The 22,118-nt window shown below is 63.2% G+C and overlaps 1 protein-coding gene across 5 annotated transcripts in view; it reads left to right on the top strand.

Annotated features, from left to right (window-relative positions):
* The window catches only part of PPP2R3B (protein phosphatase 2 regulatory subunit B''beta), a 62,071-nt gene that overhangs the window by 33,381 nt on the left and 6,572 nt on the right, over positions 1-22,118 (top strand). For 4 of the 5 annotated variants that reach the window (XM_023249514.2, XM_045051193.1, XM_045051191.1 and 1 more), the window contains exons 2-10: positions 334-519; positions 12,116-12,219; positions 12,418-12,520; positions 13,246-13,320; positions 14,810-14,896; positions 15,662-15,818; positions 19,399-19,447; positions 20,131-20,220; positions 20,401-20,576. In XM_023249514.2, the coding sequence (XP_023105282.2) occupies positions 334-519; positions 12,116-12,219; positions 12,418-12,520; positions 13,246-13,320; positions 14,810-14,896; positions 15,662-15,818; positions 19,399-19,447; positions 20,131-20,220; positions 20,401-20,576 (1,027 nt within the window). The remainder of the gene's footprint in view (positions 1-333; positions 520-12,115; positions 12,220-12,417; positions 12,521-13,245; positions 13,321-14,809; positions 14,897-15,661; positions 15,819-19,398; positions 19,448-20,130; positions 20,221-20,400; positions 20,577-22,118) is intronic. The other variant, XM_045051192.1, reaches the window with a different exon arrangement.

Genomic DNA, 22,118 nt, shown 5'->3' with positions numbered 1-22,118 from the left:
GTGCACGTCGGGTCCGGGGCTGTGTGACCCACAGGGAGCGCGTGCGGTCCTGTGTGCATGTCGGGTCCGGGACTGTGTGACCCGCAGGGAGCGTGTGCGGTCCTATGTGCACGTCGGGTCCGGGGCTGTGTGACCCACAGGGAGCGCATGCGGTCCTGTGTGTACGTCGGGTCCGGGACTGTGTGACCCGCAGGGAGCGTGTGCGGTCGTCTGTGCACGTCGGGTCTGTGGTGCTTGGTGCACTTTGTTAGAGCCACTGGCTCCGCTCGTCACATTAGCTGAGGCCACTTACGTTTCCCGGTCCTCACGGGCTTGCCGTCTGCTTTGTCTCAGGTTCAGACGAAGAAGGAGGAGCCCCTGCCGCCTGCCAGCAGCGAAAGCATCCCCGCGTTCTACTTCCCTCGCGGCCGTCCCCGGGACACCGTGAACATAGACGCGGTCATCGCCAAGATCGAGCGGACTTTCGCCCAGTTCCCGCACGAGAGGGCCACCGTGGAGGACATGGGCTGCGTGGCCAAGGTGGGTGCCCCTGCGTGAGAGCGGCACACGTTCCTCAGCCCCTCCGCAGGCTCGCGGCTCAGGGTCCTGCTTACGCACGTCGTTGGAACGGTAGTCCCGGACGCGGGAGAACCCAGGTGTGTGTGGATGCCCTCCCGGGGTCAGCGGGTGCGCACGTGTGCACGTCTTAGGGACCCGGCGCCTAGAGGCCCTGCGCACGCCTTCCCCGGCCCCTCCGACCCCGTGTCTCTCCCTGTCCAGGGTGCCGTTCCTGTGAGCGGGTGGCACCGACCCACGGTCCACGCTTGCACTCCATGGAGTGAGGTGGTGGCTCGGCCGAGCTGCTGCCGCCTCGTGTGCGCTTCCGCGGCCCCGTGTGTCCGCACACGGTGCGTTCCAGGAGCGTTGATGCGTGCAGACGTGACCCGGCCGGGTCCAGGGTCGCCGCACACCCTACACCTCTCTCCCGGACTTGCGTGGCTGGGGTCACGTGGGAATGCCGCCCGATGCTTGTGGAGCCACGAAACCTCTCCCGGACCGCCTGCACGGTTTCGTGGCACCCAGCAGTGTGTGCGGTTCCCGTGCCGCTGCTCCGGTGCCAGCGTGAGCCGTCTCTCTGATCACAGACGTGCGTGCGCTGGGGCCTCGTTGTGGGTCTGGCTTGCACTTTTCCCCGAGCATTGACGACCGCGACCCTGTTTCACGCGTGTGTTGGCCGTATGCATACCTCTGGACCCACGCGTGTCTACGGCCTTTGCCCCGTGTCTCAAGTGGTTGTCGTTTCAGCGTGAATATTAAGAGCCTCTGTGTCCAGACACGCGTCCCTCATCACTTACGTGGTGTAGACGTGTTTCCTCCTGTTCCCTCGCTGCATATTCCCCTCCTAGGTCATGTCCTGTGCCACACAGAAAGCCTTTCGTGTTGATGAATTTCATTTTATGTACTTTTTCCTTCATTGGTCGTGCTTTTTGGGTCCTAGCCAAGAATTTATTGCCAAATCTCAGTTGTGAAGGTTTTTTGTTTATATCTGTGTGAGTGTTACAGTTTTACTTATGCATGTATCTTGAGTTTTTGTATACAGTGATATCGGGGCACAACTTCATCTTTTTTTTGTTTTTTTTAAATTTTATTTCTAAGTAACATCTACCCCCGGTGTGGGGCTCGAATGCACGACCCCGAGATCAAGAGTTCCACAGTGCACCGGCTGAGCCAGCCGGGCACCCACAAACGTCATCTCTGTGTGTGTCCAAATCCAGGGGTCCCTTCGCCACTGCTGGAGGAGACCCTTCCTTCCCTGTTGACTGGTCTCGTCTCCCTCATTGGAAATCAGTGCATCGTCACATGCGGGTTGATTAGCGGGCGCTGATCCTGTCCCGTGGCCCTGTGTTTCTGTTTTCGTGCCAGAACCACACTGTCTAGATTAGTTGCTTTGTAGTAGGTTTCTGAACAGGGCCGCATAGCACATCCGAGTCTTCGCGTTCAAGATGTTTCAGGCGGTGCGAGGCTCTGTGTGAGTTTCAGGACCGGCCTCTCGGTTTCTACAAAGATGCCAAGCAGGCATCTGACGAGGGTCACTGGGAATCTGTACGTCGTCTCGGGAAGTGTTGGCGCTCCGGTCTACGAACAGAGGTTGTCTCTCTGTTCGTTTACATCTTTACCTTTTTTTAGAAGCGTTTGGTGGTTTTCAAGTGTCCCTTGCACATCTGTTACTACATTTCTTCCGGAGCACGTTACTGTTTTTGATACTTGAATGACTGGAATTGTTTTTCTAAATGTTCACGTTGTTCATTGCAAGTGTGTAGAAATGGAGTTGATTACTGTGCATCGATCTTGTGTCCCGCACCCTTACAGACTCACGGATTAGTTCCAGGGCTGCTCTGGCATAGTCACCAGGGTTTCACATGCGCACGATCGCGTCCTTCACACGTACAAGTAGTTTGACTTCTTCCTTCCCCGTGTGGATGTGGCCCGCTTCTTCACCGTGTCCGACTGCTGTGCGAGCGCGTCCCGTGTGGCACCAGAGACCAGCGGAATCGTGGGCAGTCCTCTTGGTTTAGAGGGGCAAATATCCGCTCTTCCAGCAGCATCAGGCCCGACTTTGGTCGTGGGGTTCTCACAGGTACCTCTGTCAGGCTGAGGATGTTTCTTGCCACCCCTGGCGTGTGGTGTTTATTTGGAAAGGACGTTGAATTCCTCACATGCATTTTCTGAATCTGCTAAGACGGTTTTTGTGCTGAGACCGTGTATTCCGTGAGCTGATTTTTCCGTGGTTAAACCCACCTTGCATTCCTGGGGTGCTTCCCACTCGGTCTGGGTGCATAGTGCTCTTTATACGTTGCTGGATTCTGTTTGCTCGTATTTTCTTGTTGATTTTGGTGTATTTATATTCGTAGGTGGTCCTGTTTGTACTTTTCCTCGTGATTCCTTTGTGTGGTTTCGACGTTCGGGTTACACTTGTGTTAGAGGATCAGTTGGGGATTGGCTTTTTATATTTTTTAAACTAAATTTTTTTTTTTTAAGTTTACTTTGAGAGAGACAGAACGTGAGTCGGGGAGGGGTAGAGAGAGAGAGAATCCCGAGCAGGCTCCACACTGTCAGCACGGGACCCGACATGGGACTTGAACTCTCGAAAGTGCGAGGTCATGACCTGAGGCGATTGGCTCCTTAAAACATTGGTAAAAGCATGTGCTTCTGAGGTCCAGACCAAAGAGCCAGACGTATTCAGGGAGGTACAGATTCTGTCCATGCGTCTTCACCTCTGTGGTCTTCCTGCACCCAGAACGAGCAGTGCTCACCGCGTTTGGTTTACCTGCTGCTTGTTTTGTGTTCCGATGTTCGGCACATCTCTACACCTAGACGCGCGTGCCGTGAAAGACGTACGTACGTGAGAAAGTTCACACGTGTCTAATTTCATACCTTTCTCAGGTACACAGCACGGTGTTGTTCACGAGGGTGTTTCCTCGCCGAACGTTGTGTTGGCACTCGCGGCTCGTCCGTCCAGGCGGTTCTCGCTCTGCCTGTAGCGTGGGACCACGGACATCCCCGACCGTGTGAGCCGAAGCCAGGCAGTGCCGTCCGGCGGAAGTGACACTGGGACCGTTAAGACCTGTCTGTCAAGGCGTGGAAACCTCGCTTACGGGGCGCCGTAAGCGTGTTGGGAAACGGAGACGATCGCGAGACCACTACTCCGTGTCCCGGGACTGAACACGTTAGAAACGCTGTGAACGCCGAAATGTTTAATTAGCTGGCAAAACCCTAACGAGCGCCCTCGAGCACGGCGCGTCCCCGTGTCACATGGCGTGTGGTGCAGAGTGAGCGCCTTGTCTCTGCCTTGGCCCGTTGTCCCGCCTGACTCCACTCTGCTTCCAACATCGAAGCTTTGCGCTTCCCACGTCGTGAAACCTCTGAGACTTCCCTTCGCGCGGAGTCGGTCTCTGGGACGCGTCCGAGTTTTCCGGCGCAGGCTCGGCTGTGTCGATCGCTGGCCCTCGCCGAGCTCCCCGGCTGCACGCCAGGGCTCCTTGCCCCGCGGCATTGGCCGGGTGCCTGCGGTCAGCGTCTCTGCTGGGGTCCGTCCCGTCCCGCCCAAGCCCCGCACGCCCCGTCCCGTTCCTTCCGGAACTCGGCGAACAAGCCGCCCGATCCGTGGCTGCGGCAGGAGCCTGTGTGAACGTGTGTGTGAGTCGCTGGGCTTGACACGAGCTGAGCTCTCTCGGCCCGCTGGCTGGTGAAGAAGTCGGTGTCGGTGGTAAGAAGCAGACCTTCACGTCGTCCCCGGAGCCCCCCGCGGGAAGCAGGGGGGCCTGGCGCGATGCCCTGGACTTGGTGCCCCGCCAGGACTGCGCCCCTTCTTCCTGCACACGCATAGCACTCAGCCGCGGGCACAAGCCGCCGTCTGCGTTCACCGGCCCCCTCGTCGCAGGGACACACACAGGGGCCGCTGGCCGTTGCGGTGACCCTGCGATGGGCACCACGTGTGCGCGTCATTTCACGTCGTCCGTGTGCTTGGGACAAGCAGGGGTGAGCAGGCCAGGCTGCAGACGCGTGTTGTCACCAGGCTCGGGTGGCGGATGTCTGACGCCTGACGTCGGATGCACAGGAAGTGGCGTTGCGGGGCCCGGCTGGTGTGCGTGTCTCCTGACTCGCGGACGTTTTGTCTGGGGCGCTTCAGCGACGGCGGTTCAGCGAGACGTGCGTGTGGTCCCCCCTTGTGTGGTGGGTCTGGCCCCGTTTGGGGTTCGCGGGTCTCCGCCTTGACAAGTGTCCTCCTTCCGTCGTCACGCCCCTCGCTGCCTCCTCTGGACCATGTGGGAACCCGGGGTCGTGTGTCCCCTCGCATGGCCCAGAGCCCGTCCTCGAGGGCACAGGCTTTACGCGAGAGCGTCATTCTCTCCTAGTGTCTCGTAGGCGGCATCAGTCTGTGCATGGTCTTGATTTCTGGACTCGGTTCTCCTCATGCGTGCTGTGTCTGTGGTGCTCCCTTGTGTAGCGCGTGCATCTGTTGCTTCCAGGCTTTTCTCATCTCGTTTCGTTTTTTAGAGTCTTTATCGAGTCGGCACGTGTGAGCCTTTGCTCTGGGCTGTTCGTTTCTGCCTCCTTTCCTGACTGGGAGACGAACTTATGGTTTCCCGTGAACGTCCACCAGCCTCCTGGATGACTGCTTTGTGTTTTCATGTCCTCTTTGCTCCCTTCTTCCAGAGTAAACCTGGGTTTGTGTGCGTGCACGCATGCATGTGCAAGACGTGGGCACACGTCTGCACGTGTCAGGGAGCAGACACTCAGAGCTGAGCTGCGGGTGACCGATTGGACCAGAAACGGCGTCAGCGCTGTGCACAGTGGCGGTTCACGGCGCGTCTCCGGCCACGGTGCTCGAGCGCCAGCTCTCCCGTGACCCCCGCCAGCGCTTGCCTTCCGCACTTCCTATTTTCAGCCGTTGTGGTGCGTGTGCGCGTGAACTTGCCGGAGCTCTGTTTTCATTTTCTCACGATACGTTCGTTGAAAACCTTCTCTTGCGTCTATTTGTGTCAGCGCACCGTCGTTTCCCTGCTTGGCGGTTTCCTGGAGGTGTAACTGAGCGCCCGACGCGGCTCACGCGCCCTGCACGCGGTCTGAGGAGCTTTGAGACGCGTGTATCCACCCAAGCGCACCTGAAAAACAGCATGACCTTGTTTCCGGGCCCCAGTCCCATGCGAGCGGCCCCACCCCGTGACATAATGACGCCCGAGGGCCCACCCGCTCACAGCCCTGCCCTGGGGCTCACGCATCCGCGTAGGAATTCTGGGGACATGCACATTCCCAGCTCAGCACCGTTGTGATGGGTGTGTAGGCAGGGCTCACGGTTGGCCGCTTAACGGTTTCCTCTTGACTGACGGCAGCCGTCATCTTACCTCGCGTTCCTTTCTAACTGTGTGTCCCTGACAACATCCCTGCTCGTGTTATTCGTGCATCTTAACTGGGCCGTCCTCTTCCCACGGAGTCGTGCAGTGTCATGAACTGTGTGGACGCGGGCGCTCGGGACTGGGCCGTCCTCTTCCCGTGGAGTCACGCGGTGTCATGGACAGCGTAGACGCGGGCGCTCGGGACTGGGCCGTCCTCTTCCCGTGGAGTCACGCAGTGTCATGGACGGCGTGGACGCAGGCGCCCGGGCCTGGGCCATCCTCTTCCCACGGAGTCGTGCAGTGTCATGGACAGCATGGACGCGGGCACTTGGGACTGGGCCGTCCTCTTCCCACAGAGGCGTGCGGTGTCATGGACGGTGTGGACGCGGGCGCTCGGGACTGGACCGTCCTCTTCCCACGGCGTCGCACGGTGTCATAGACGGCATGGATGTAGGCACTCGCTCGGGACTGGGCCGTCCTCTTCCCACAGAGTCGCACAGTGTCATAGACGGCGTGGACGTGGGCACTCGGGACCGGGCTGTCCTCTTCCCGTGGAGTCACACAGTGTCATAGACGGCGTGGACGCGGGCGCTCGGGACTGGGTCATCCTCATCACACTGTGTTATAGACAGCATGGACATGGGAACTTGGGACTGGACCGTCCTCTTCCCATGGCGTCGCACGGTGTCATAGACGGCATGGACGTAGACACTCGCTCGGGACTGGGCCGTCCTCTTCCCACGGAGTCGCACAGTGTCATAGACAGCGTGGACGTGGGCACTTGGGACTAGGTCGTCCTCATCACGCTGTGTTATAGACAGCATGGATGTGGGCACTTGGGACTGGGCTGTCCTCTTCCCACGGAGTCGCACGGTGTTGTGGACGGCGTAGTTCTAGGCTCCCGGTCGGGTGGGTGTGTGGAAGCAGTGAGCCTGCCCATCCCGTGCCAGTGTGGGCTGTGGTCTCTGTGATGCAGGGTGCTGGGGGCAGGTCCCTACAGACTCCCCCCACCCCCGCCGTCACTCAGGGGGCCCCCGTCCATCCGTCCGTGCCCCCGGCCTTCACCGTGCACGGTCATGACGTGGCGCTGACGTCTGGGCAGCGCTGTCCTGCACGTGTTGATGTGCTGGTGCGGCTCTTCGTCTGTAGCCGTGGACTCAGACTGGTGGCCATCCCATGGTGGCAGCAGCCATGATAAACCCCGGTTCATCAAAAACGCCATCGTCTCCACTTTACGTGCCCTCGGGTTCCGGCTTCTAGTGGCTTGCGGGGGCTTAAATCTCATCTCGGTTCACGACTGGGGTCTCCCGCCGTCCGTCCCTGGAATTTCTGGTCTGCTTTGTTGTCGGGCTGGCCTCATCCACTTTCTCGGGAAGCGCTCCTTACCAGTCTGTGTTCTGGAAACTGTGTGTTTGGAATCAGTTTCACTCCCTGAATATTCTGCACAAGACCCACTTTTGGGGTCACCCTTGTTTCTTTCTGGGAAGGTTATGTTGAATTCCTCACCACAGTTTCCTTCTTCTGTGTGCTTAGTAGACCGAGGACATTGACATGTCCTCACGTGAGACTTGAGGGCGTGCGTCCCACGTGTCCATGCAGGCGCGTCAGGTGCTAAGCTGGCTGGGCTAAGACCCAGCGTGTCAGAAGCCGTAGTGAGGCCGCCCTGGCACGTGCAGTCCAGCGCGTGTGTCTCCCGTGTGCGTGCGTGCTGAACCACGTCGGCCACACGGCCTGGTTTTCCTGATCTTTTCCCAGGACTCCCGTTCCGCTTCCGGGGTTGTTTTTGTGGCCACGTTCGGCCACACTGGCTTCCGGCCTTCTCGGGATGGCTCCCTGCCTTCGGCTCCCTCCGGGATCGCCGTGTTCTCGCCGCTTCGTGCACGAGGCTGCTCCGGCCTGCCGTGGCCGTACCGACGTTTGTGTGCGGTGCCGTGAGCTTCCTCGTAGACACGGCTTTACAGGCGTCTTGCGCATCAGTGTGCCGTGCGTCTCTTTCTTTCTCATCGGCATTAACTAGCTTGCACTGTGTTTTCCAGTCCATTCCGGGGCCGCCTTGCGGGGGTAACAGAGACCCCAGGGTGAGGGGCTGAGGTCCCCAGGGTCGCCCACTTCACCCGCCCGGCACAGATCCCAGGTTGTCTCCTCTGCGCTGAGCAGCCAGCTGTAGACCCGGGGGTTCCCACGGCCCCTCCCTGTGGGAGGGTGAAGCTACACAGACAGAGGAAGCGGCCCAGCGGGTGAGCGCTGGGAGCCCCGTGCCCGCGTGTCTTCACCACCCAGCAGCTGCCCAGCCATCACCTTCAGTTTCACGGAGGCTTCCGGCATCGCTGGGATGCATCCCTGCCCCCGCGTCCGGGCGCGCTCCTCCCCAGAGGATGGCGTGGGGCCGAACGGCCCAGGTGTCTCACATTGGCTCAGCCTTCCTGCTGTCCCGCCCCCCCAGGGCCACCCAGGGCCACCCAGGGCCACCTGCAAACAACAGGTGCGCCCGTCAGCCGGGACGCCCCAAGGCACGTAGGAGCGGTGCGTCAGCAGCGACAGCCAAGCACCCGGCGTCGGCGTGGACAGTGCACCTGGCACCCTGTCCTGTGGGGATTGACCGAGGTTCCGGACGTGCTGTGCCGGGAGCCGGGGCACAGACCGCTCCTGGTCCATGACTTCACGCTCGCCCCAGCAGGGCCGTGTCTCACAAGCAGGATGCTGAGTGGAAAACAGGCCGAAAGGCCACAGGTGGCGTGGTCCCATGTCTAGCACGTTCCACGAAAGGGACGCAGAGCGGGGCTGGCTGGGTGTGGGTGGGGTACGCCACATTGGTCACGGTCCGGCTCTTCGGACTGCGGGGACAGACACGTGACCAGCCACCTGCGTGCACCCTACCACGGTGAATCTTCACGCACGTATGTTGTACGAAGCCGATAAGAAGCACAAGTCTCCTTACGTGACGCGTTTTCTTCTTTGGACTTGTTCATAAGCTGGTTTTCTGTTGGTGGTGTCGTAGAGGTGACGGCTGCCGTTTGTTTCAGAAAGTTAACAGAGCGTCCTGAGGGGCGGTGTCGGCCGCGGCCAGCACCTGAGGGCCAACCTTCTGGCTGCGGGGCTGGTTGGCAGCAGGACAGGCCGGCACGACCTGGGAACGCGTGCACGGAGGGCCCCCCTCACAGGAGAGCGCAGAGCTTCATGGGCGCCGACCGCCTCGGGGACGGCCTCACGGAGCCGGGAGACGCCTCGGGGCCGTCAGCCCCGGTCCCGACTGCCGCGAATGTCCCCACATCCGCGTGGCCACCTCCCAGAGTGAGCCTCCAGATGTTCCTGGCACCACGGAGAGTTCCCTCCGGCCGCTCCCTGTCAGCCCTCCAGCCCTCTTCTGGACGTTGTCCTCCATCACCTGTCGTGACTCGGGCGGCCCTGTGTCCCCTCCGTGCGATGTCACCTCCATGCGAGGTCGCCTCCGTGCGAGGTGTCCTCCGTGCGGTGTCACCTCCATGCGAGGTCTCCTCCGTGCGAGGTCTCCTCCGTGCGATGTTGCCTCTGTGCGATGTCACCTCCGTGCAATGTCACCTCCGTGCGATGCCTCGACACCTGCACCAGGCAGTGTTGGCTTGGGGGTACCCAAAAACCATCACCCAAAAGTATGGTCCCCGCGCTCTCCTCCGCGATCCGGCTCCAAGGCAGCACCCCCAAGGGGGTGGGTGGGCACAGCATTCGTGCAGGGCTCTGCTCGCAGACACGTGGCCGCTTCCGTGCGGGCCGCCCTGATTCCTCCTCGCATGCTTCCTGGCGTCTGCGTCATGAGCCCTGAGGCGGAGCACGTGTTCGCAGGCGCACGGGCGTGTGTGCGTCCCGTTCTCAGAGTGACTGCTTGTTCGGGCTGACACGCTGCCACGGCGGCCTTTGGCCCCTCGACTGGCCCTTCCGGAACATGCTGCCCGTGGCTCTGGTCAGACGCTCACGTTGCCGCCATTGGGTTCCGTTCCCTCGTTCGACGGCATCTCCCGGCAGACGGTGCTGACGTGAAGCTGACGTGGGCCTCCCTCCGGGGCCAGGGGTGCTCCGCGTCCTGCGTGGGGAGTCTGTCTTCGCGGCTCCGGAGCCAGGCTGACCCGCTCGTCACGTGTTCCCGCGGAGAGTTTGCGGCCGTGGCGGTCCCGTTCCGGACGGGGACCCGTCGCGCGCTGCTCGTGGCGCAGCTGAGGGCGGCTTTCCCGGTGGCGCGGCACTCCCGTTGGAGCCCACTTGTTGCCCCCGAACCGCGGGATCCGTTGCCGGGTCCGATCTGCTCCCCACCCTGTTCCCTGCGGCCGGCGGGTCCCCCTTGGCCCAGATGCGCCCGGGTCACGCACGTCACTCAGCAGTAAGCCTGCAGAGCCCTCCGTGTCCCCGCAGCACCTTTGAAGCAGCTTCCCTGTCCCACAGACACCCGCTGGTGCTTGCTGGCCTCGCGTCGAGCCCGTGGGTCACTCGTTCCGGGAACCGCGTCGGCTCGTCCACCGCGGGAGGCCGGCACGGGGTCCTCGGTGTCCCGGCAAAGATCTGTGCCCGGCTCTGTGCACACGTGACGCCGTGTGGGGTGCACGCTTGACGGGTTTCTGGACGCGTTTTGCACACAGCGCTGCGGACGAGTTCGTTTTCCGGTTGTTGCCAGCGTGTGGGTGCAGAACAGCCTCGCGGACATGGTGCTTGCGCCTGGCGACGTGGCTGTGCTTCCTCCCGGGCGCGTCCTCACTGCCCTCCGAGTCCCTGCGCGTTCCCGCACGCCCTGCCACACGTTTGTGACTTCCACACTCTCGGGGCCTCCTGTGCGGCCTGTCTTCTCCGGCCGCGGCGCCTGGCCGGGCCGGCCTGCAGCACTGGTGCCCTGGCTTGGGTCCCGGCTCAGGCACGGGGACTGCACGCATCACCCTGGCACGTGACGCGAGCCGCGGGCCTTGTGTGGATTCCCTTCATCGCGGTAAGTGTTCCCGCGGCAGCTGGCTGGCCCAGGCTGTGGCGTGCGTGACTCCTGGTCTTGGGGCTGTGTGTTCGCGCCCCACACTGGGGGTAGACATTACAAAAAAACATTAAAGGAAGAAGGTACGTCTCTGTTCATAGTTTCTCCGTGTGCTGTTTCTTCATCGCTGTTTGTTTAATGGTCGAGTTCAATCGGTTCACGATGCGTTTTCTGTGACATTTCTGCATTACTGATCGCGATGGATAACCGGCTCCTAATTCTCCTCGCGTTCCTGACACACGTCAGTATATGTGCAGCCCTCGTAATGAGAATTACCAAATGCCCCTTACTTTCAGTCTCTGGAAGAGTTTGTGTGCGGTGCATGTGATTTCTTCCGTAAATATTTGAACAAGCTCGTTGGCGGACTTTTGGGGCCCGGACTTTTCCTTGTGGGAAAGTCTGGAGTTAAGGCTTTTTTGCAGCTGCATAGAACTGTTCAGACCTTTTCTTGTGTCCATTTGGTTAGACCCCTGGATCCGGGAGTCTGTGCGTGTCCCCAAAGCTGTGGCACGTGTTGGCGTGAAGTCATTGGTGTCACGCGCTTCCTGCCTTTCTGTCACGTGTGGGAACTGCCGTGACAGCGGACGTTCGTAACTTGTGTTTTCTTTAGTAGTTGACGAGTATTTCTGAGGGGCGTTACAGTCTTTTTTACATGTTCAAAGAACGGACTTTCGGTTTTGCTGATTTTCCGTATTAAGATATTTGCTCTCTTTCGTCTTCATTTCTGCCTGTTCTGTGTTTCTTCTTTTGTTTGCTTTTTTTGCGGTAGGACCTTGGATTGCCGGCGTTCAGCCTTCTGTGCTGCTATGCGGGCCGAACGCCCCTGTCAACGCTCGTTTGGTGAATCCGATGGACGGCGTTTTCACTGTTGCATTTCGGAGCCCTTCCTAATTTACGCTGTCTGTCCTATCGTCTGTGTTTATCATGAGGTGTTTCTAGACGTGCAGAGTTTGGGCACCTGCTGGTTGCCTGCCGGTAGACTGTGTGCTGGTCAGGGGGTGGTCCGTTCCCCGTCCTCAAGCTGCCTTCCCGTCACCCGATGTGACAGATGCTGTCCCCTGGTGCACGGGGAAGGACGCACGCCGTGTGTTTCACGGCTCACTGGAGCTCGTGTGTGCGGGGCTCATGGGCTTCCAGAGGGGTCTTGGCGCAGCAGAAGTTGTCTGCGGCGTCCCCGTGGGAGCGCGGGGTGTGGTGGCCGTGGTGGGGGCCCGGGAGGCGCTGACCGCCCGCTTGTGCCCCCGTCCCGTAGGCCTGTGGCTGCCCGCTGTACTGGAAGGGACCGCTCTTCTGCAGTGCCGGGGGAGAGCGCACGGGCTCCGTGTCCGTGCACAAGTTCGTCGCCATGTGGAGAAAGTGAGTCCCAGGCGGGAGCGCGGGGGGCGGGTGTCGGGAGGGGGGACGTCACGGGCCCGGGCTCCTGCGGCCGAGATGGCGAGAGCAGGGGGCTGGCCTCCAGGGTGGGGGGCCCGGCGTCCGTCCGCCGCCCGCGTCTGGGAGGGGCCTCGTGGACGTGGCATGGGGGGACCGCCGGCATGTCCTCTGTCGCTGCAGGATCCTCCAGAACTGCCACGACGACGCGGCCAAGTTCGTCCACCTGCTCATGAATCCCGGCTGTAACTACCTGGTGCAGGAGGACTTCGTCCCCTTCCTACAGGTGCGCCCACGTCTGCGCCTCGTGCACCTTCTCCCCTCCTCACGGCTCTGCCCCTGCCTCCGCGCCGCGTGCCAGCTGCGAGACGGGGCTCCCTTTCCTCAGGGTAGCGCGTTCCACACACACGGCTCGGGGACCCGCCCCTTCGAGCCCGCGTCGCTGGCGGGACCGCGCGTGGCCCGCGCGGTGCGAGCGTGTGTGAGTGGCGGGGCCGTGGAGGGGGGAGTCCGGCCCCTGGCGGGCTCCCCTGCGGCGTAGGCACGGGCTGTGGCGTTCCAGAACGTCCTCCGCACACAGCGCTCCGCTCCCCTCCCCTCCACGCCCGTGCGGGGTGTCGCGCGGCCTGAGCGCGGTCCTCGAGCCTGGGCGGTTCTCGCGTTGCGGCATTTTCCACGCAGCCCTTCCCGGTAGCGCACTTATCCCCGCAGACATGACCTGAAGGCTCCCGTGGGTGCCGTTCGGAAGTGAGGGTGTCGCACGCGTGCCACTGCGTGGGGGCTGTTCCGTGTTTGTCCCGTCGGGTCTCGGCTGCTGGGGACAGGTGCCGTGCGGACTCCCGGGAACCGGCCGTGGTCCCCGAGCCCGTGGGTGAGGCAGCGACACGCTCACACCGCCACCACGCCTGGCGGGCGTCCATGCCGAAGCCGTGGGGGCACGCGGCAGACGGGCTCCAGGGCTCGGCGGGCACAGTGCGCGTCCCCCACCTCCGTCTTGTCTCGCGTGCACAGGACGTGGTGAACACGCACCCGGGCTTGGCCTTCCTGAAGGAGGCGTCTGAGTTCCACTCCCGCTACATCACCACCGTGAGTACACGGACACAGTCCGCTGCCCCTGGGTGCCCGGGCTGTGGCCCTTCTGACCCCGGGTCTCTCACCTGTGAATAAGGTGTTGGCACCGTCTCCCCAGTGGGTCCCGGGCGAGGGGCACTGAGAGGCGGAGGTCCCGTCTGCGGGCACGGAGCGCCGCGAGCGCAGGAAGCGCCTCGCGGGTCTTGCCACACGTCCAGCAGTGAGACTCTAGCACGAGGGAGGGGGCGTCCCCAAGACCTGTCTGCTCTCCCTCCCTGGGCGGGAGAGGGCTGGGCTGGGGCCGCTGAGCCTGGGAGGACGTCTCAGCTCCGGGACGGCACTTACCTGCTCTTTGAAGCGTCGTGGCCAGGGGCCAGCCTGCCCGGGAGGCAGGGACTCACTGCCCGGCCCTGTCCCCAGCCCCTGGGCACATGAAAGGGCGGCCTGGGACGAAGGGCCTGGCCCTCGCCCGCCCACCAGCCAGCACTCTCCTCCCGAGCGGGCTCCCCTCTCCCCAGTGCCTGAGCCCGGCGTGCGGGTGGGCTTTCTGGCCGGGTACACACGCGTGTTCTGTGACACGGGATGTGCACGAGAGGAGCTCTGTGTTTGCCTGGGGAGGCCACACGCCATCCTGTCCTGGTTCCCCTGTCACCGGCATTAGGGGTCATCGTGAAGGGAAGGTGACCGCAGTTGTGAGTGGTAACCAAGGACACTGGGTGCCAAACATGCACAAGGCTTTGTATGTGCACCCTTCACGCACATTCTGTCCTCACGGGCAGGGACAGGTGAGGGATGTCTTGGGACAAAGGCAAGTGATAGGTGTCCTGGGACAAGGATAGGTGAGGACAGGTGAGGGATGTCCTGGGACGAGGACAGGTGAGACAGGTGAGGGATGTCATGGGACGAGGACAGGTGAGGCCAGGTGAGGGATGTCATGGGACGAGGACAGGTGAGGCCAGGTGAGGGATGTCCTGGGACGAGGACAGGTGAGACATGTGAGGGATGTCCTGGGACGAGGACAGGTGAGACAGGTGAGGGATGTCATGGGACGAGGACAGGTGACGACAGGTGACGGATGTCCTGGGTGAGGACAGGTGAGGACAGGCCGTCCCCATCTGGGATTCAGAGCCGAGCCTGGTGTGCAGCCCTCTCCGGCCTTCCACTGATGCTCCCGACCCGGTGGTGACTTGTGTTTGTGGACGTGGTCAGAGCAGGTCGTTCCCTGAGCGCGCCGTGAGGACTCCTGGCCTTCCGGGAAGTCCTGCCCACAGCCCCATCCCAGCTCAGGTGCGTCCGTCGCCCGCACGGACCCACCTGCGCAGGCCGGGCCGCTGCTAGTGGGCGGACAGACCCCGTGGGCCCCCTTGGCGCCTCCCCGTGACCCAGAAGCGTGCCCATCCCTGACGCGGCTGTCGGGCACGTGCAGGGCGGGGCCTTGGCCCGAGACACGGGGTCCTGCGTCGCCGGGGGTCCGGGCGCTCCGCTGACGGCCTTTCCCCTGCAGGTCATACAGAGGATCTTCTACACCGTCAACAGGTCCTGGTCGGGGAGGATCACGTGTGCGGAGCTCCGGAGAAGCACGTTCCTGCAGGTAGGCGGCCGGCCAGCAGGGACACAGGGCCTATGTACACCCATTACTCATACCCACCTGCCTTTCCGTCTGCCATCTTGCGTTCTGACCCTCCTCCGTCCTCCTGCATCCTCCTCCATCCAACCTAGACCGTCCTCCATTCATCCTCCACCCTCCTCCTTCCATCTTCCACCGTCCTCCATCCCTCCTCCACCCTCTCCACCCATCCTCCACCCTTCTCCATCCACCCTGCATCCATTCTCCACCCTCCTCCACCCATCCTCCACCCTCCTTCCTCCATCCTCCGACCCTCCTTCCTCCATCCTCCGACCCTCCTTCCTCCATCCTCCACCCTTCCATTCTCCCTCCACCGTTCTTCCATCATTCTGTTGTTCCGTTCTTCATCCTCCACCCTCTACCCAACCGTCTACCCAGACCTCCCAGCATCCATTGCAGGACTGTGGGAACTGGGGTGCGGGGTGCCCTCCTCACTCGGGTTCTGCGGACGTGTGGACGTTAATGAGGACAGGGCTGACCCGTCCTCATCAGGAGGCCACAGCGGTGAGAGCGTGGACACCCGCAGGACTGCCTCTCGCAGACAGCGGCAGCCGCGCCAAGTCTCGGGCCGGACCCTCGCCTGGGTGGGCTCCTGACCCGGGTGCCGTGCTCCCACCCCTCGGGCCTGTTGTGACGTGAGCTGCCCGGCGGTCCCACCCACGAGGGGCCCCCTCCCGTGGGGATCACGCCGAGAGGAGGGTAGCAGGTTTGTTGGGTTTGTGTTGGCAGAACGTGGCGCTCTTGGAAGAGGAAGCAGACATCAACCAGCTGACAGAGTATTTCTCGTACGAGCACTTCTATGTGATTTACTGCAAGTTCTGGGAGCTGGACACGGACCACGACCTTCTCATCGATTCCCAGGACCTGGCCCGGCACAATGACCACGGTGAGCTCGCGGCCTGCGTGGGACGAGGGGGCCCACGAGCGTCGCCCCCTTGGGTACTCAGCTCTGGCCGGTGCCACTGGCCATGGCCGCCTCCCCCGGGCCTGTGGCCCGATGCCTAAAACCGCCTTCCTCTCCCGTTCACCTCTCCTGTCTCCGGGAGTGGTCTGTGGTTGCGGGACACACACGGGAGACGCGGGACGTGCACGCGTGAGACAGGAACACACGTGGCACTTGCAGGGCATTCGTGAGACACGGACATACATGCGACCCGCAGCACACACGGGATATGGAGACACACGGGACGCTCGGGGCACAATACGTGAGACGGGCGGACACGTGGGACGTGCAGGGCACACACGGGGTAGACACGGGACGTGCGGGGCACAGCACTAGAGACAGGGACGCACGTGGGACACATGCACACGGAAGACGGCAACACGTGGACACACGGGGGGCCGACCTGCCCACGTAAGCCGGCCCCACCTGTGAGAGCGTTGGGGCCCACAGGGTTGTCTGACGTGGGCGGCGGCAGCCAGGCAGAGGGGGTCGGGGGTGACTTCTTCCCCTGCAGCCACAAGGTACATTTCCTTCGAGGCTCCGTGTTTTCAGTCTCTGGATCTCCACATCCAAGTGAGAGGGCATATTTCCTGGGGCTGCCATAGCTCAGGGCCTAAAGCAATAGAACGGTATCCTGTTTTTGTCTGAAGACCAAAACTCCAGAGTCAAAGAATTTACGAAGCAGCGATGCCCAGGACGGCTGTGCAGAAGTTTCCACACAAACCAGGGCCATCCCGCGGCAGGAAGTTCTCCTCCTCCACTTCTGCAGACCACAGTCTGAGATCCAGGCAGGGCCGCTGAGATCCAGGCAGGGCCGCTGAGATCCAGGCAGGGCAGGGCTGCTGAGATCCAGGAGGGGCAGGGCCACTGAGATCCAGGAGGGGCAGGGCCGCTGAGATCCAGGCAGGGCAGGACCACTGAGAACCAGGAGGGGCAGGGCCGCTGAGATCCAGGCAGGGCAGGACCACTGAGAACCAGGAGGGGCAGGGCCGCTGAGATCCAGGAAGGGCAGGACCACTGAGAACCAGGAGGGTCAGGGCTGCTGAGATCCAGGAAGGGCAGGACCACTGAGACCCAGGCAGGGCAGGACCCCTGAGACCCAGGCAGGGCAGGACCCCTGAGATCCAGGCAGCCCAGGGCCACTGAGATCCAGGAGGGGCAGGGCCACTGAGATCCAGGAGGGACAGGGCTGCTGAGATCCAGGAGGGGCAGGGCCACTGAGATCCAGGCAGGGCAGGGCTGCTGAGATCCAGGAGGGGCAGGGCCGCTGAGATCCAGGCAGGGCAGGACCACTGAGAACCAGGAGGGGCAGGGCCGCTGAGATCCAGGCAGGGCAGGACCACTGAGAACCAGGAGGGTCAGGGCTGCTGAGATCCAGGCAGGGCAGGACCACTGAGATCCAGAAGGGGCAGGGCCGCTGAGACCCAGGCAGGGCAGGGCCACTGAGATCCAGGAGGGGCAGGGCCGCTGAGACCCAGGCAGGGCAGGGCCACTGAGATCCAGGCAGGGCAGGGCCACTGAGATCCAGGAGGGATAGGACCACTGAGATCTAGGCAGGGCAGGACCACTGAGATCCAGGAGGGGCAGGGCCACTGAGATCCAGGAGGGACAGGGCTGCTGAGATCCAGGAGGGGCAGGGCCGCTGAGATCCAGGCAGGGCAGGGCCGCTGAGATCCAGGAAGGGCAGGACCACTGAGATCCAGAAGGGGCAGGGCCGCTGAGACCCAGGCAGGGCAGGGCCAGTGAGATCCAGGAGGGGCAGGGCCGCTGAGACCCAGGCAGGGCAGGGCCACTGAGATCCAGGCAGGGCAGGGCCGCTGAGATCCAGGAGGGGCAGGGCCACTGAGATCCAGGAGGGGCAGGGCCGCTGAGATCCAGGCAGGGCAGGACCACTGAGAACCAGGAGGGGCAGGGCCGCTGAGATCCAGGCAGGGCAGGACCACTGAGAACCAGGAGGGTCAGGGCCGCTGAGATCCAGGAAGGGCAGGACCACTGAGAACCAGGAGGGTCAGGGCTGCTGAGATCCAGGAAGGGCAGGACCACTGAGACCCAGGCAGGGCAGGACCCCTGAGACCCAGGCAGGGCAGGACCCCTGAGATCCAGGCAGCCCAGGGCCATTGAGATCCAGGAGGGACAGGGCTGCTGAGATCCAGGAGGGGCAGGGCCGCTGAGACCCAGGCAGGGCAGGGCCACTGAGATCCAGGAGGGGCAGGGCCGCTGAGACCCAGGCAGGGCAGGGCCACTGAGATCCAGGCAGGGCAGGACCACTGAGATTCAGGCAGGACCACTGAGATCCAGGCAAGGTAGGGTCGCTGAGATCCAGCAGGCAAGGCTCGTGAAATCCTGGCGGGGCCGAGCCGCTGAGATCCAGGCGGGGCAGGAGCACAGTCCCTCCAGAGGCTCCAGGGAAGGGTCCTTCCTGCCTCTTCCAGCTGTTGAGGCTCCAGGCATTCCTGGGCTCGTGGCCGCGTCCCTCCCGTCTCTGCCTCTGCCTTCACATGGTTTCTCCTCTGTGTCTGCGTCTCTCTTCTGTCTCTTACGAGGACGCTCATTGTCTTTAGGGCCACCTTGATCATTCAGGGTGACCTCGTTTCAGGTCTTTCACTTAATCACGTCTGCAAACACCTGTTGCCAATTAAGGACCCACCTCCGGATGCCAGGAACCAGGATGCAGGCGTGTGTTTTGGGGAGACACAGTTGAGCCTCTTGTAGCATCCGGTCATTTCGTATCAGGGCGACATTCATTGGCGTAGCATGAAATGGGAGACGTGGACAGACGCTGTCTTCGTTTCCCTGTCTTGTGGGCACGGTGCTTGGAATGGGCTGCTCTGAGCCCCCCCCCGCCCAATTCGTTTTCGGAGCCATGCCTCCCAGGACCCGAGAATGGCCCTGTCAGTGGAGGTGGGTTTTTAAAAAGAGGGGATTAAGGTAAAGTGAGGTCGGTCGAGTGGGCCGTGATCCCATAGGGCTGGCGTCCTTACGAGAAGAGGGGACGAGGACACAGGCACGCACAGAGGGGTGACCGCGTGAGGACACGGGGAGAAGACAGCGTCTACACGCCCAGGAGACAGGCCTCAGGAGGAAGCAGCCCTGGGGGAGGATGAATGTGTGTTGTTGGAGCTCCCGGCTCAGTGCCGGGTCGGGCCCGGCACCTCCGCTGACCGATGTGGTCACTTCCCCTCTGTCGGGTCAGCTGGACGCGTTTGGTTTTGATCACGAAGGGAGAGAGTTGGGAGTCGGGGCCCCTGGAAACGGGAATAGACACGTGTTGTGCTCTTCCCAGCGCGTTTCTTCTCGGAGCACCCGGGTCGGCTTTCCACTCTCGCGGCTTGGATTTGGGCTCCGTCCTTGGGTGGCACCCCGGGGAGGACACGTGCGGGACTCGGGCCCTCTGTGGCACCCCCGCTTGGCCCGGGTCTCGGCGTTCCTGACCCGAGCCCGCCCGGCCGGCCCCGCTCGCTTGAGGTCGGGCCATGACCGCGGGCGTGTGCCCGCTGCTCACGGCCCGATTCCGTTTCCACAGCTCTGTCCACCAAGATGATCGAGAGGATATTCTCAGGGGCGGTGACCAGGTACGTGTCACAGCCACCGCTTCTTGGGTTTTCTGGTGATTGCGGCCCGTGTTCTGAGCCCTGTGTCCCGTTCTGTCTCGTTCGCTGCCTCATGTGAACTTGTCCTGTGTCGAGAATGAGTGCTCTTGTCACGTGAGGTCATGAGGAGGACACACGTGCTGTTGTCACGCAAGGTCATACGTAAGGGAGGATACTTGCCATTGTCACACGAGCTCATGGGAAAGGGAGACGTAGGTCCGTCGCGTGATATCAGAGGGGACACACACGCGTCTGTTACGTGAGATCATAAACGAGGGGATGCAGGTCTGTGTCACGTGAGGTCAGAAGGGGGCGAACGCTGTTGTCACAAGAGGTCATCAGTGAGGGGTGGTTGAGGACGGCCCCGTGTGGGTGGGTCACGTCAGGCCCGGGGCATCTGAGGGAGCCCTGGAGTAGGGCCGTCGGAGGCCACGCGGCGGCCGTGACTAAGGCCGTGTGGCCACCCCTGCCCCATCCGCGGTCGCAGGGTAACCCCCCCCCACCATGGGGGCGCGCGTCCTCTCGGGCCTCCCCCGGCGGGAGCCGAGTGCCGGACGGGGCCAAACGCCAGGCCCCACTCCCGGCGGGGAGCGGGCGGGGACGTCCCGCCTCAGGCCGCCTCCCCCTGACCCCGTTTCGTCCGCTGCTCTCGGCCCGGAACCCAGGGGCAGAAAAGTACAGAAGGAAGGAAAGATCAGCTACGCCGACTTTGTCTGGTTTCTGATCTCTGAGGAAGACAAAAAAACTCCAACCAGGTACGCGTTTCGGCGCTGTCGCGCGGTCTGTTGGGTACGGCGGTCGGAAGCCCTGGGGTGGCGGTCGTCCCCGAGCGTGGGCGCCAGCAGGGCCGCGTCCCGGGGGGGGGCCGGGCCGGGGTCCTCGCGTCCCGGCCGGCCGGGCTGACGGAGGCTCGCCCTGACCCGCCGTGACCGCAGCATCGAGTACTGGTTCCGCTGCATGGACCTGGACGGGGACGGGGCCCTGTCCATGTTCGAACTGGAGTACTTCTACGAGGAGCAGTGCCGCAGGCTGGACAGCATGGCCATCGAGGCCCTGCCCTTCGAGGACTGCCTGTGCCAGATGCTGGACCTGGTGAAGCCCCAGAGCGAAGGTAACGTCCCGTGTGAGGAGACGCTGCTGCCCCTAGAGGGAAGAGATGCCCCCGTGTGAGATCGCCCCCCCCCCGTGTGTCAGGAGACGCCCCCCCGTGTGACGAGAGGCCCCCCCCGTGTGAGGAGATGCCCCCCCCGTGAGGAGATGCCCCCCCCCGTGTGAGGAGAGGCCCCCCCCCCGTGTGAGGAGAGGCCCCCCCCGTGAGGAGATGCCCCCCCCCCCCGTGTGAGGAGAGGCCCCCCCGTGTGAGGAGTTGCCCCCCCCGTGTGTGAGGAGATGCCCCCCCGTGTGAGGAGGTGCCCCCCCCCATGTGTGAGGAGATGCCCCCCCCCGTGAGGAGATGCCCCCCCCCGTGTGAGGAGAGGCCCCCCCGTGTGAGGAGGTGCCCCCCCCGTGTGTGAGGAGATGCCCCCCCCTGTGTGTGAGGAGATGCCCCCCCGTGTAACGAGAGGCCCCCCCGTGTGTGAGGAGATGCCCCCCCCCGTGTGTGAGGAGATGCCCCCCCGTGTAACGAGAGGCCCCCCCCGTGTGTGAGGAGAGGCCCCCCCCCCCGTGAGATGTCCCCCCCCCCGTGTGAGGAGGTGCCCCCCCCGTGTGAGGAGATGCCGCCCCCTGAGTGAGGAGATGCCCCCCCCCGTGTATGAGGAGATGCCCCCCCCCGTGAGGAGATGCCCCCCCCCCGTGTGAGGAGAGGCCCCCCCGTGTGAGGAGATGCCCCCCCCGTGTATGAGGAGATGCCCCCCCCCGTATGTGAGGAGATGCCCCCCCCGTGAGGAGATGCCCCCCCCTGTGAGGAGAGGCCCCCCCGTGTGAGGAGGTGCCCCCCCCGTGTGTGAGGAGATGCCCCCCCCCGTATGTGAGGAGATGCCCCCCCCGTGAGGAGATGCCCCCCCCTGTGAGGAGATGCCCCCCCCGTGAGGAGGTGCCCCCCCCCGTGTGAGGAGAGGCCCCCCCGTGTGAGGAGATGCCCCCCCCGTGAGGAGATGCCCCCCCCGTGTGAGGAGAGGCCCCCCCGTGTGAGGAGTTGCCCCCCCCGTGTGTGAGGAGGTGCCCCCCCCATGTGTGAGGAGATGCCCCCCCCGTGTGTCAGGAGACGCCCCCCCGTGGGACGAGAAGGCCCCCCCCGTGAGGAGATGCCCCCCCCCGTGTGAGGAGGTGCCCCCCCCCGTGTGTGAGGAGATGCCCCCCCCGTGTGTCAGGAGATGCCCCCCCGTGGGACGAGAGGCCCCCCCCGTGAGGAGATGCCCCCCCCGTGTGAGGAGAGGCCCCCCCGTGTGAGGAGGTGCCCCCCCCCGTGTGTGAGGAGGTGCCCCCCCCGTGTGTGAGGAGATGCCCCCCCGTGTAACGAGAGGCCCCCCCCGTGTGTGAGGAGAGGCCCCCCCCGTGAGGAGAGGCCCCCCCGTGTGAGGAGGTGCCCCCCCCCGTGTGTGAGGAGATGCCCCCCCCGTGTGTGAGGAGATGCCCCCCCGTGTAACGAGAGGCCCCCCCCGTGTGTGAGGAGAGGCCCCCCCCGTGAGATGTCCCCCCCGTGTGAGGAGAT

Source organism: Felis catus, chromosome X (genome assembly GCF_018350175.1).
Source record: "Felis catus isolate Fca126 chromosome X, F.catus_Fca126_mat1.0, whole genome shotgun sequence".
NCBI classification, from domain to species: domain Eukaryota; kingdom Metazoa; phylum Chordata; class Mammalia; order Carnivora; family Felidae; genus Felis; species Felis catus.
The sequence above is the reverse complement of the archived record's forward strand: the minus strand, read 5'-3'. Positions and strand labels throughout refer to the sequence as shown.